This window comes from Lepisma saccharinum, chromosome 1 (genome assembly GCF_977018435.1).
Source record: "Lepisma saccharinum chromosome 1, izLepSacc3.1, whole genome shotgun sequence".
In the NCBI taxonomy this organism is placed as follows: domain Eukaryota; kingdom Metazoa; phylum Arthropoda; class Insecta; order Zygentoma; family Lepismatidae; genus Lepisma; species Lepisma saccharinum.
Window position 1 is genome coordinate 9,079,278 of NC_139229.1, and position 14,624 is coordinate 9,093,901.

The window sequence follows — 14,624 nt, forward strand, 5'->3', positions numbered from 1 at the left end:
AGACCCCACCACCCCCTCTTGGACACGCCACTGTCATATAAGTTTGCGCCACTGCTATTTGATACAACAGGTGTTTGTAAGAAGCAAATACTTAAAATATGGAATTTCTCGCAACAAACTATTTTCGTATTCCCCTTTAAACAGCGTTAAAAGTTAAAACGGAATTGAACATTGTAAGATTCTGATTGGAAAACATTTGAGAACCCTGATGCTGTTATTCAGAGCATGCTTCCATTTTTTTCCTGCTGATTTATATATTTCCATTTTATTCCAAATATAAAGTTTGTCTAGTTGCCATTTTCTACCTAGCGTAATCCATCCACTGTTGGGGTTAATGTAGCGGCGGAAGTAATGCGACGTAAAACTTCACTGAGTAAACAAAGTAACAGAAACCCTGTATGTAGTGATAAATTAGTGGCCCTGACAACCTTGGAAGCGCGGTGCTGGCGGCTCTGAATGGAAGGGGGGAGGAGCAGACGTACGGGAGTGGGGGAAAGGCGCCAGGGGCTTTCTGGCGGGCGGCGACTGCCTGTCGAATGGCATTCTGTGACGTCAGCTCCTCTAAGTTGCCGTTCCGAGAACAGTGTTGCCACATGTAGGGAAATATTCCTGGGTGCAGGGAAATTCGACTGGTGCTTCCATGCTTTCTTTGTCAAAGATACAAGATATAATATTTTTTTCTAACTGTAGTAAGATCATGCAGGAAAATCATGTCGTATACTTTCTTTCCGTGCCTCTATATTTCTGTAACAGCTTAGGATTTGACTCGAGAAAGTTTTGAGAATTCTTTAATACAATAAAAATTGTTCATGTAATGCCTTGATGAGGATTAATGTGTCTTCTTAACATTTGTTGTAATATTGTTTGAAACGATTTCTCCTGAGTCGTATTTGTCTAACTCGACCTCCGTAGCGGAGTGGTTAGCACAGCACGCCACGACGCTAGTGGCCCAGGGTTCGAATCCCGATGTTCTTTTTTGACGTTCCTTCATCAAGTACATCATATCATCACCCATACTCATCGTCGCGATAAAACAAGTGACAGAAAATACGGTAAATGACAAAAATAAAATTGTCTGTGTGTTGAATGACGATAGAAGTGATCGACAATGATCCCATAGCTACGACTTACGAATACACGTAACTTCAATTCATTTGATAATATTTGGTCTGGAGGTTACACCTAGGTGTTGTGTATATTCTATACTTGTGAAAATGAGTTATTTTAATCGTCTAAGCGACATCGTTCTTGTAGGGATTCCATTCATTAGACATAAATAGGTTTATGGGATAATCCCCATATTGCAGCTAAATACGAATACTGTTGGTGTGTTTTGGTGTTTTCCTGATCATTTATATTATTTTTGTTTCCATTATTTTGCAACTGTGGACATGTGCAGTGTTTTTGCATGTATTCAAAGTGAATGATCTCCAAATGCTGGTCTGTGCACTGACACGCTGTGTATATTTATGCTGCCAAAGTATTGTGCCTGTACAATCCCTAATTACTGTGTAAAAGAAACTTGAGAATCTAAAGTATTACGCTGTAGCTTATGATTTACCACTATGATCAGTCGGTCATTTTAATTAATTCGTTATCACTGAAAAGAATCATGACCCTTATGTAACCGACAAGGTATTACTACTTTCCCAAGGGAAGAAAGAGTTCAATCGACTTAGGGGCACACGCGTGACCCATGTTTATGCCAAAGGTTACATTTCATAATATAAAATCCTTATTTTGTGCAATGAAACAAATTATTACATTATTTGCAAGATCGTTGAAGCTATGTAAGTCATGAAAGAACTTCAACGTTTGAATCTTCGTTTATGAACAACACTTGATTCAGTCTTTTTGTTCAAACCACACACACAAAAAAGTTTAATTAGAACAACATAGTTTTTGGAAACCAAACATTTGTTTCAGTAGGCTGCAAACAAAAGAATTGTTCACCAAAAGCAAATTATTTTATTAATCCTTCACATTTGTTAAGAGTTGCCAAATAATTTGGTCAAAATTACAGAATTTAATAGTGGCTACCAAATGTTTTTGTTTGTCGTTACCATAAAACTCAACCAAACGTGATTCATCAGTTGTAAGAAATCAGATTTTTCTGTGCACAATGCTAAAAGCAGTTGCGTGAATGTCTTATATTTACTTTTCTTATTTATTATATTTAACTGCAGATCACAATTTTCAAAGGTTATTTATGATTTAATTTAAAACTACTTGCATTCTATTTCAAGTATCCGCGAGCATGCAGTTTGTGCCCTGGTGAACCGTGCAGGCAAACTATTTTGACCTTACTTTGAAGCGACTCTTACGGTACGAAAAGGTAGAATTCGGATGAAGAAAGTGATTTTGTTTACTTGGCGATGGGTAATTTTCCGTTCGAGAGCGTGGCAACATTGGGCGAAAGTCGGTGCGTGTTGTGTCTGCTTAGGAGATGAAACAAGCAAGTCACAAAGTGAAGAGAATCGGCGATACATCAAGAGAAGGAATTTATAGTCGCTGCTCTGTGTAGAAGAGTGTTCTATTTTTATTTTCCCTTTTATCTTGCGCAGAAATAATCCCTCCCATGGCTTGGCCCACGTAGAAGTCAACCCAACCTTCTCCGAGAAGCTTGCGTCCACATAATATCGGGAGGACAGAGAAAATTGTGGCGACGATGTCCGGAATCCGCCGAGGCGCTCCGAGGAAAATAAATATAATTTGAACGTTACCTTACCCAGTAATGACCCCAGTCGGGCGCCAAACCTAATTTCGCCTGGCGACAGTAATTGTTTTCAGTTGTGTCGAGTAATTCTTGTCTTCTTTCTTTTCCCTCTTTCGAGATTATGCACTCTTGTCCCTATCGGAACATATTGGAGGTGCATAATGTGCACTTTTCGCTTGAAACGTGTTGCACCGGTCTGCTTTTCTCTCTTATTACGTACCCCCCCCCCTTCCCTTCGAGATGAAAGAAGAGAAGGGGCCGCAGTCAAGGACGTATTTAGGGGTAGCCGGCCCCCCTCCGAAAACCTTAACTCAGTACTAAAATTGAACATTGAAAATATATACTTGTTTAACATTTGTTGTACAGTCATGGACACTGCTGGGTTGTAACAATCCCATTGAAAGCGAATGGTATCGTGTCTGTGACTGTACAGTGAGGTCCATGAGTATTACCGTACAAATTGTCCATGACTAGTTTCATTAATTTTTCATCACATCCTGTCCGTTTTTAAGCAATGATTTTTTATGTATGCTGATGCAGAAGTTGTCAACAGCTTGTTTTGAGTTTTCTTTTAATTCTTGAAACTCTTATTGGGTCAAATAAAGTGCACGAACATGGTGATGGACAATTTCTATGGATCCCACTGTACACCGTGTATCATAATAAACAACTTATCAGGTTTATTGTGAGGAAAGTATCTGAAACATAACAATGAGAAGTTTTGTATGCATGTGCAAGACTTTTGAAAACACGGTCATTGTGGCTCTGGTGTAGTGGGACTTTGTGAAAGACAAAGTCTATGTGCCACACATGGCATGTGCAGCAGCTAAAGGAGAGAATATGAAAGGCCTTTGGTTTGGTGGACTAGGAGTACTTGGGAAAAGTGTGGCTAGAACTCGAATTTCGATGCTAGTGGAAACCACACTCAACATTTGTAGACATTTCTAGCCATTGGTAGACATTCGTATAATCCTTGAAGTGTTACTGATTGATACATAACAAATATCATTGTTGTATTGCATATAGTTTAAAGAAAGTTGTTTACTCTATTGTGATACACCCTGTACAATCGGTGGGTATTAACTTAAGAAAGTTGTTTACTCTTGTGATACACCCTGTATGATCGGTGGTTATTAACTTATTGGAAAGCAATGATTATATTGGGATCATACTGCTTTTGAAGGACAGTACCAAAGATGTATGCTTGCACACTGCTATTTATGTTAATATACATAAAACATTAATCAGGAACTTTTAGTTTTCGCCAACTGGATCTAACATCCTTTTTTGTTGTGCAATAAATATTCAATTCTTCATCTATTTTACGTCAATTTCTTTGGCAAGGCACTTGTTTCCATACAAACTATAAAGTAAAGTAAAAGTGTAAAGTGCTCCCCTGTGCATAGCACCACGCCATGAAGGCGTATAGGGGTGTGGGGGTAACGCCCCACACTTCCTTGATCCGGTCGTGAGTGAGGGTGATGTGATCAGCATCACGCCGCTGACCGCCTTTACCCGCCGGGGGTTTACCCCAGGTACCCATGTTATTTGAAACTGGGTGGGCGTCGGGGCCGCTTACAACGTTAGAAAAGTTCCCAGATTTGAACCGGCCAGGGATCGAACTTGGGACCTTTAGCATGGTAGTCAGATGCGTTACCGCCTGAGCCACCGCGGCCACTGCCGATCGTAATTATTCTATACTGTAACTGAAATAATTAAAATGTAATTTCTCAAAAAGTGAAATTATTTTGAAAGATTTTTTCGAAAGGTGGAAATAGAAATATGAATATTGATATTAGGTGCACATTGCTACATACAATTATTTATAAGGAAATATTTTATTGATTAAATGTCAAATGTTTAATGATGAACATATTTATTATCAGCCATTTATCAAGCAGTTTATTATTAACGGTCTGTAACTGTTAAAATTTTACTATCCTTAGCCTGTTGAAAGATGAACTTGATTTCATTGTATAAATCATCGTGATTGCTAAGTAATGTTTTTTGTATATGTATTTACGCATTTCCCTTTGCTTTCCAGGAGAAGGGGGAGAATGGTGCAAGCTGGCATATTGGGAACTTCAGAAACGGGTTGGTCGTCTCTTTGCTGTGGATCTACCATTTTTGAATGTCTTTACCTCACTACCTCATGGAGATGGTCTTTGTCTTACCACACTCACACAGGACATCTTGCCACCCTCCGACTCCGTCCGGAGAACTCGGGCCAAAATTGGTCTTGGTAAGCAAATGGTTCATGCAATAACATTGTTCATTGGTGTGCTCGAATTACTGGCTGTATGTTATAATCAGTGTTAGAATCGAACAAGTGCAGGTTGGGAAAGTTCAGAAATCCCCTTTTCCACATTTGTATTTTTTATTACCTAATTTAGCATACTAAAATTCAATTCAAACTATATTTACATTATTCCTCTTGTAGTTTATGGTTGTTGCAAGCATTTAAACACATTTTTTGATGTAATATTTAAGAGGAACACACACTTCCTTCTTCAGACATGTAGTTTTAGTTTCATTAATGTTACACAAAGTGGACCAATCTGTATTTACAGTTACAATAGCAACAAAGAAGAACATGCAATTTTGTATAAATTACATTTATTAATATATATTTCCTTTTTTGTTACAAATATTTGATATGTCAATAGTACAATTATCACTTTCCCACTGTAAAATACTAAAAATTATTAATGAATATTGGAAAAAATAGTCATGATAAGAATAATTTAGAAATGTTGAGACAGGGTGAGGGGGAACCGACTCTCTCTTCAATTTGAATGCTGGTTTTAACCCTTCCCATTTGCAAAATTTCCTCTGAGGAAATAGAAACAGATAGAAAAAAATATGACGCATAGAGTGCGTTTGTTTTGGCTTTGGGCCGAGATAGCATGTGACATGGCGTAGATGCCGGCATTTTTGTCCTGTAACGTGTCTCTTATTTACACATATATTTAGCATGTAGACAATTACATTTATATTGCATATCGAGTTCTAACCTGTGTTATAAGAGTTGTTCAAAGTTGTTCACGTGCTATCTCGGCCCAGAGCCAAAATGAACGCACTGCAGTACAGTACAAAAACGAAGCCGTAACTCCACTTGCAAAGATTGTTGCATGCCACATTATTATAACATCTTTTAACAGGTAAATTAGCTCCTCATATCACTGCACTGTTTTTAGTAGCTGTTTAATTATATTCGCATTATATATGTTTCTATACAGTATTTTTCAAAAATCAGTATGCCCTGTGATGGGTATTCAAAAACTGGAAATATTACACCATAAAATTGATTCTTTGCTTGTCTGTTATCTGGTAAACAGTAGTTCAATATAGTCCAAAAGAAATTTGTGCAATTTTGGTGTGAATTCTGCCTTGGAGAGTTACGATTGCCACTAAGAATTCTGTTATTTCCAAAGCTAATGCGTGTGGGTAACAGTAACAGTTTGTTCAGGAGAGATTTGAAGAGTTTACCTTAAGATTGTGACAAACTGGATGACTTTTTAAAGTTTTAAGAATACATATTTTTTGTTTTACTTTTTATACTTTCACATCCAAGGACATATTTAAGGCTTATCAAGTACTAAAATTAAATAATTAAAAATTTATTCGTTTAGCCTTTGTTGTATAATTTCCTTTGGACTTATTGAAAGACAAGGATTATATTGGGATCATACGGCTTTGAATGACATTACAAAGAAGATTTAGGTACACTACTACTCAAAATAATATGCATAAAATATTAATCAGAAACTTAGTTTTCTCCAACTACATGTAACATCATTTTTGTTATTCGATAAATATTCAATTATTCATCTATTTGACATTAATTTCATTGAAAGAGCACTTGTTTTTATGCAAATTATTCCGATCTTAACTACAGGTAAGCTACGTAATGAATATGCGCTGTTATATCTTTATTCTTATAGTCTTTTTATCTATTTGTGTAATAATAATATAATATTAGTTTATGTAATGTAATTAGTGTTAATTTGATTTAATATAATTATTTTAACTTAAACATTATTATTCCTGAGACACTTGGTTCAGACCCCCCCCCCCCCCAAATATATTTCTAGATACGTGCCTGTACGCATCCTATATATCTAAGTTGTTCTCAAGGATTCTCATACTACTTTTGTATATTACAAAATAGTGCACTAAATATGCAAGTGGATTTTACTCTTTTGGCTACTCACTACCATTTGAAACTGAAATTTATTGTATAATTTTCTATTGCTTTTTATCTAGACATCTGGTATATTGTTGAGAAAATTTACACAGAAAACTGCACTATGTCAATGGCTGTTTAGTTTTTGTGGTTTAAAATACTACATACTTCTCTGTAGTGAACATAGAAACATATATAAGCAGAGATTATGCAAACTATAATCCATCAAAGACTGTGTACAAAATCTGTGCATGCACAAACTTATAGTATACGACATAATTATTTCAGGAGTATATGTGATTAATATCCACATTATGTTATATTTTCAGGTTTTATTTTGAGTCAAGAATCTGATGGCGTGTGGGCCTACAACCGATCTGAGAGTCCAATTTTCGTGAACTCTCCTACTCTCGATGAACCAGAATCACGAACACTCATAGTATACAGGGTACCTTCAGGTTATTGCCTCAAAATATTCGACTACGAAAAGGCCTATTTCAATCAGCAGCTTCGCAATTGGGACCTTTCAAACGGCCCCATTGATCCAAACTCTGTTCGAATCAGTTTCGCGAAAGGATGGGGTCCAAAATATTCTCGGCAGGAGGTGACATCGTGTCCGTGCTGGCTCGAAGTACTTCTCGCTCCGTGCAGATGACACTGCAGAATCTCAGGTGTGCCGCAGCACAGGAAATACAAAATGGCGTCAACCTTTCTGAAGGCAGCAGAAAAGTGGGAAGGATATTTGAGCGCTGACTGAGCAGAGAATGTTCGTGTTGTGAAGTACAAAACGATAAAAATGAATTAAACTGCGAACTTAGAAGGAAGGCTGGGACCGTTATCATCTTTCAAAAGACATGCTTGGGAGAGTATGAGTATTTATATAATTTCAAAACAAAGCAAAATATGTCCAGAGCAGAAAAGCATATTTCGTAAGGTACTCAGTTTCTAGTGATAGTGCTATGCTGCCACTTTCTAATCAATGCAGTTCTTCTGTACAGGGTACAAAACTTTGACTGATATCTGGTAAAGTCTTGATTTAAATATATAAAGATAAATTAACTTATTCAAAATATTTTGTATTAAAAATTGAGAAAAAAAAATAAGGGAAAAAAATTCTGCTAGAATAAATAAACTATTGTTTGTTGTAGGAATCACTTCCTAGAATAACTTAATGAAAACCAGTGCATTTTTTTAAAAAAATGATAAAAACTTATATATATTATATATGTATATATAGTTGTTGTTCTGAATCTATCTTATCCTACATTTTTATATGCTAAAATGCTGTTACCTTGTGAGTTTCCTACAAATTACTATTGCAAAACTTTCCATAATGTCTTGAAATATTGGCCAACTCTTGTTTAGTAAACTTGTAATATCAAGGCCAGTTAGTGCAGGGTACTGGTGTTTCAGAAATTGTGTGATCGTAAGAAGAAAAGAAAAAATGTGATAATATAGTCTTGAACTAGCTACAATCTATATTGCAGGGTATGGATGTTGGTTGTATGAATCTTTATATAAACTGGTCTGTTCTTATCATATATTTTATCATGGTAAAATCAATTTGTGAAAAGAATTAATAGTGCCTTCATAAACATTCGTGTTCATTAGTGGTGATGTTCCACTACTCTTATCTATCAACCTGTTGAGATTTTTTAAAAAGGGAAGTGTATGTACCAATCGGAATTTGTGGTGATGCTTTTCATTACCATAGAATGAAGATTTCTTAACTGCCAAGGTAATTTATTTACAGGTATGTTTAAAGTATCAGTCTGAACATGTTCATGAAGTAATTTTAACACACTGACATCAGATGTGTCACTGCTAATTTTTGCTGAGAAGTAAAGAGGCTGCAACTATTCGTGCATCTATGGAAAATTTTAATTTCCGTGCCCCTCAGCTATGGCTGCAGCTCAGATACCTTTGTAAAGTACTTTATTTGGAAATACTTTTACAGGAAACATTTACGAAATTGTGGTGGTAATAATTGCTCGAAATCTTTTAGTTATGTGAATTGACTTCGAAGTTTAAATTTTTTATTACTATTTTTCATGTGTGTTCTTTGTTCTTGTAGTTATTATTATGAACCATGTTTCTGATGGCTGAAAACTACAAGCTCTAGGTCAATGTACAAATGAAACTTTGCTTTCTTGAAATTTTTCCATTTTGAAACAATTCCACTGGTAATAAGCAAGAGTTGGGCAAGTTGCTGGAAAAATAGCATGTTACAGTTACCATTACTTTGTCAGCACTGATAAAAAAAAGGCTAATCAGGTCTGAACCTACAGTTTAAAGTGGGATCGAATCAAATGTGCCTCCATTGGGTATCAAACTCTGGACCACTATGCCATCAGGGAGGACATGTTCTTGTAGTGTAACTTTACATGCACAAGTATAGGTAAATAAGTTCTCCCAATTGTGAATTTATCAAAGTAATGCAACTAAAGTAACGCCGTTACAATTATTGATGTAATATTGGAAACTTGTTACTAAAGCAAGTACCTACAAAGTATATTATTCATGCAAGTAACGAAAAACTAATACTTGTGTTACATTAATACAGTACTATGATATGGACTTGTTTCAATATCAAAATAGTTGAAATTTTTACCACATGAAAATATTTGATTCATTTTTAATTCAATACAAAACTGCCAGTGCACATTGTGTGGTACTATAGCAAAAACATAGGTATTTTGGCCCATTCTGATGTTTGCCATCAGCCTTGTATAGCCAGCCAGATTCAAAATTTCCAAAGAAAATTCACATATGACGGTGGATGTATAGACAATACACTTCAAGTATAAATACCATGTTGATAAGTTTGTATTTTAATCTATACTAAGTTGCGTTAGAAGTTGGAAAGAGAGTGTTGCAGAAAATTTTATGATAAAAACAACATATGAGTATTGCCAGAAATCATGTTTTAATATGAAGCTCGGGAAGAGTGCTCACTCATTCTCAATAAGAATTTGCAATGAAATTATGTAATAAGAATTTGCAATGAAATTATGTTACCTAATCAGTAATACTAATAATTATTGTAGTATCAGCGTGGAGAAGATTTATTGCATTTGATTTAAATTTATATGCATATTCCTTCCTTGAACACAGTGTGAGATGTTGCAGTTATGTCCTTCCATTACTAACAGTGTTCACCATGTTTTGTGTAAATCACATTTATATAAGAGCAGCTTTAACAGAATTGTAAAAATGTAGAAATTTAATCTAATTATAAATTAATATTTTGTGCATATTTGAGAATAATGCTCCAAGTACAATTTGAAATTTTAGCATATGGTATACCAAGCTTTGTGAATGTAAAATGAATATACCTTTGTACACTCTTGAAATTGAAGGAATTTCTAAATGTGAAAATTACTTAAGCCCACATCACACGGAACTGGATTTCCAGTAGGTATGCCCTAGTTGGTGTTGGACTGGCTACCATTTTGCTAGTTTTCGCCTCACACGATACTTATCAGCATACTTGTCTGTAGACTTTTGTTCCCATACGAGGGAGGTTGTAATGGCGGCCACGTGAGATGTAAACAATGTATCACTTCACATTTTTAAAAGCCGATAACTATTCAACCGAGAGGAATAACGTTTCGTGTAAAACGTTATTAGGTACACAACAATGGTGCTGCTTAAATACATACTTTACAACGTTTACTGTACACCGTGTGCTCAGCATAGATGGTGTAACTCAACATGCCTTTCATGCTGTATACGTTATACATTGCTGGAGTAACACTCGGAAACCACAGACAAAAGCGCTCCTTTGCACAGTCACAGATTATCTTCACATGCGAAACTTTGCTCTGATTGGCTGTTCCACAGAATCCAGTCTAGGGAAGCAAGTAGCAATTAGAACATGTCCTATTCCTCCAAACCAGTCAAGCAGTCTGTCAGGCGGCCATGATGCTACCTAGAAAGTTAGTTCAGCGCCAACTAGGGCATTCCTACTAGAAATCCAGTTCCGTGTGATAAGGGCTTTACACTGAAATTTTTAAGCTTGTGGGAATAAGTTTTAACTTTCCATTTTTATTGCAATTATTTGAAGCTAATGAGTCTAAATTTAACTTTACTGGCATAATATTTGTACAAGGAGAATTTATCATAATTCCGCATAAAGATTCGAAGAGGAAAAAGGCAAAAAATCAGTTTGATGCACGAGGATTTTCATCATACGTGATTTCTTGTATACTTCCATAACGATGTTTTCAAATTTATTAGTATGTACACGAAACAGGCTTTTGTATCCATACACACACGTTACATGTGCATATTAATATCTTACTAAATTCCCGTAACGTGAGAACAATGAGAATGAATAATGTTTTTGGTTAAACATTCTGCTGGACCTTGGCTTGTGCTAGCCAAGCTATTCTCGAAAATTCCTCTTCTTTCAATAAATTTCAAATTCTGAAAAATTACATCTGTTGAGAATTTCTTCTTTTTTCAGTCTTTGACTCACCCTGAAGGACATTAATTACACTTTATGGGGCCCATAAGCATGGGCACTGGTAGGATTAATTGTAGGGCTGTGCACCCAGTTTATAATCAAATTTTTGCTAACATCGAGTAGATTAAGAAGCCATCTTTTACGTTTGCTGAAACAAATTAAACATACTACATTCTAGAAAAGTAAATGTGTAATTTATAAGACAAATTTACTCTAGTCTAACATATAACACCGGTTATGTTTTACCAAGATGCCGGTAAAAAGCAATGGTAGAGCATGAATAATGGAAATGTAGAGTTTATTCTACATACAACATGGTTAAATTTAAATTGTTAAAACAATATGTCGTAGTAATTGAAATTAGTAGTTTTTTAAGACAGTAAATAAATTTGCGAGCCCTACTTCACGACCCACCAAATGCCCCCTTGGACCCAGCAGTGGGTCGTGCCCCATAGGTTGAGAAATGATGTTCTAGAGTAATCTCATGAATTTTCATGTTTCCTTTCACTCTTGTCTTGATATCTGTGATGGAAAATATACTTACGTAGCAACGAAACTAGTGAATATCTAGACAACAGTGGTTAGCACAGCATGCTACAAGGGGTTCAATGTTTGAATCCCAGTCTGGGCATGTATGTGTGTTGTTTGCGAGTGTCCTTTCATCAATTTCATCATCATCACTCATCCCCATCTTCAAAAGTATACCAAATGAATCAGTCTAGACAACAGCAAAAGCAAAGTACATGGAGATTCACCTGAATGCTCTAGAAGGAATTCTAAGCAGATATATTTTTCAGAATTTGGGATATCATAATGTTTTTTACGCGGCCAAAACATTGTGATGATCACATCACCCCCAGCTCGGCCGAGATCAAGAAAGTGTGGGGCCCTAACCCCACATCCCATATATGCCTTCATGGCATGGTGCAAAGCACAAAGGAGCACTTTACTTTTTTTTGTTTTTTTTTATATCAATGTTTTTTACAAAGGAGAGAGATTTTCGAACACACCTTAAAAAAACTCAAGGCTTGCCCATTGTTTCATGTTTCTCCACCATTGGCAAGAGCACTAAAAAATTGAATCTGTGAATGTAATGTTTCAGTTAAACATCGATACATGTGAAACGTTAAAATAATTTAATTTTGCCATGTTCATTTGGAAGGGGTGTGTGGTTGTCTATATTTTTTGAACAGGCCCTGAACTGAAATACAAACATGTCATCTTGTAGTGAAGGCATCCATTATTTAAAAGCACAACTAATTTAGCAGGAAAACATTATTAATTGGTAAAATTTGCATTTGATTATCGTTAGGTGTTTGTGGTGGAAGCAGGTGAACAACATTATCCAAACGTTTTCTGCAATTTTTTATCGTGGGATCATATAAATGATCAGAATGGTACTTCAAGGCTGAACTGCAGCTACTAATACTAATATCATCGCGAAAAGATCATTTGGATATGGTACATTTTCGTAACATTGAAAATTTACTGACATTTTGAGATGCCTTTTTCAATAGCAAAGCACACATTCTTAAACTTTATCTCCAAGGTTCGTAATAGCCTATACTTGACATTAGAACAGTTATACTCAAAGAAAATGCATGACCTATAATGAATCTCAATATACGGGTTGTTAGTTATTAAAAAAAAAACAAATGGCTGCTTTTCATTCATACTTGGTGTGCAAAAAAAGAAAATTGAACATTTCACCATATGTTCTCGGTCCATGTATGTTTACAGGTTGTAGACATTTTAGTCTCTTGTCGTATACAATATTTTCTGGCAGCATTTATCGTATCACTCATAAATGAATGTATCTTTTATATAAAATAAGCAAATTAACTCCTAGATCCACATAATTTTTTAAGGGAAAAAAACTTAAACATTTCTGACTAGTGATTTGGAATAACTGTTGAAGGGTTGTGGTCAGACATATACCGTCCATTATTGTAACTGAATGTTGGTTGTGTGTTCAACAAAATATCAATGCTTGGCAAATGAAAGTTTGAAGGCACTAAGCCACTGCGTTCGCATGTAGATCAGATAAAAAAAATCATTTACTGTGTGTTGCATAATGAGAGTATACTGGTGCTGATCTACTAATAGAAATAAATAATGGTTACCAGTTTCGAATTTTCGGCTTTTCGCTGCCAAATATCTTGCCTTATGAAGAGAATAACAGAAAGGTTATTCGACGAGAAAAGAAACATATTTTCTTATGCTTCCTAAATAGACATATTATGGCAGTGTGAATCATTTTCCTTTTTTAAAAAATGTGCCAAAAATGAAACAAGAAACAGCTTGAAACTGCCTTAGCGTCACCATTTTTACATGAGATTTGGAACAGAGTGGTTGTAAATTAAAGCGAGATCTAATTATGGGATAATAAGCTCCTTAAAGGTGTTATTATTGGTTATTTATTTGTATAATTTTAAAACTAGCTGTGTGTGTTGCTACTGTGTTTAAGCATGTAAAAGGTATTTCCTTTCTTGAGAGTTCCTCATAAAATCTATCCGCCACACTTCTTATTCAAACACTGATAATTAATATTTTTTGTAGTTGTTATTTATGTTCTACTTTTTTCTTTAAAAGAACTTTAACATTATTAACCACGACAAGTTATTTAACCCAGTACTGTTGACACTATGACCATGGCGGACTAAAACTAGCCAAAGTGTAGTTCTGTTGGGTGTACACACACCTATTACATGAATAAATATTTCAGTTTGTGTTACATAATATTTGCATACCTTACATGTGTATAAATACAGCAGTAACATTCATAGACTATTGTAAATTAAGAATAATTTTTACTACATGTGTATGTAATTCGTAACTAATGAACAAAATTAATTGATGTTTATAAAATTATTGTGTAAAGACGACAGGAGAGAAATATGTGTGTTATATTTACATTATTCATAATTGAAAATTATGTGTTAATTTGTGAACGTTAAGTGATATTATATATGATATGGTACCAACACTCTTAGTTTGAAAAAAATAAAAATACTCATCTGTACAAACATCGAAGCATATTATAAGTTCCAAAGAATGTCTAAAGATTACTTTTTCTCTACAGAAATAAGAAAACACCTTGCTAAGTTGTACTAAGTGAAAGGTAACAGTTGACAATCAAATGTTTCTGGGCATAGTGTAAAATGCCATTTGTATTTAATGTAAATAGTTTACTTTAAAAAAGAAAAACAAAAAATATAGCTGCAGAATGTTGTAATTTATCTATTCTTAATAGA

General features: G+C 35.1%; 1 protein-coding gene across 1 annotated transcript in view; it reads left to right on the forward strand.

The window, feature by feature from the left end:
- Dad (Daughters against dpp) overlaps nucleotides 1-14,380 on the forward strand; it is a 70,733-nt gene extending 56,353 nt beyond the window's left edge. Inside the window, exons 4-5 of the mRNA XM_083128924.1 lie at nucleotides 4,761-4,958; nucleotides 7,232-14,380. Coding sequence (XP_082985050.1) covers nucleotides 4,761-4,958; nucleotides 7,232-7,557 — 524 coding nt within the window. The 3' untranslated portion in view covers nucleotides 7,558-14,380. The remainder of the gene's footprint in view (nucleotides 1-4,760; nucleotides 4,959-7,231) is intronic.
- Nucleotides 14,381-14,624: the final 244 nt, after the last annotated feature.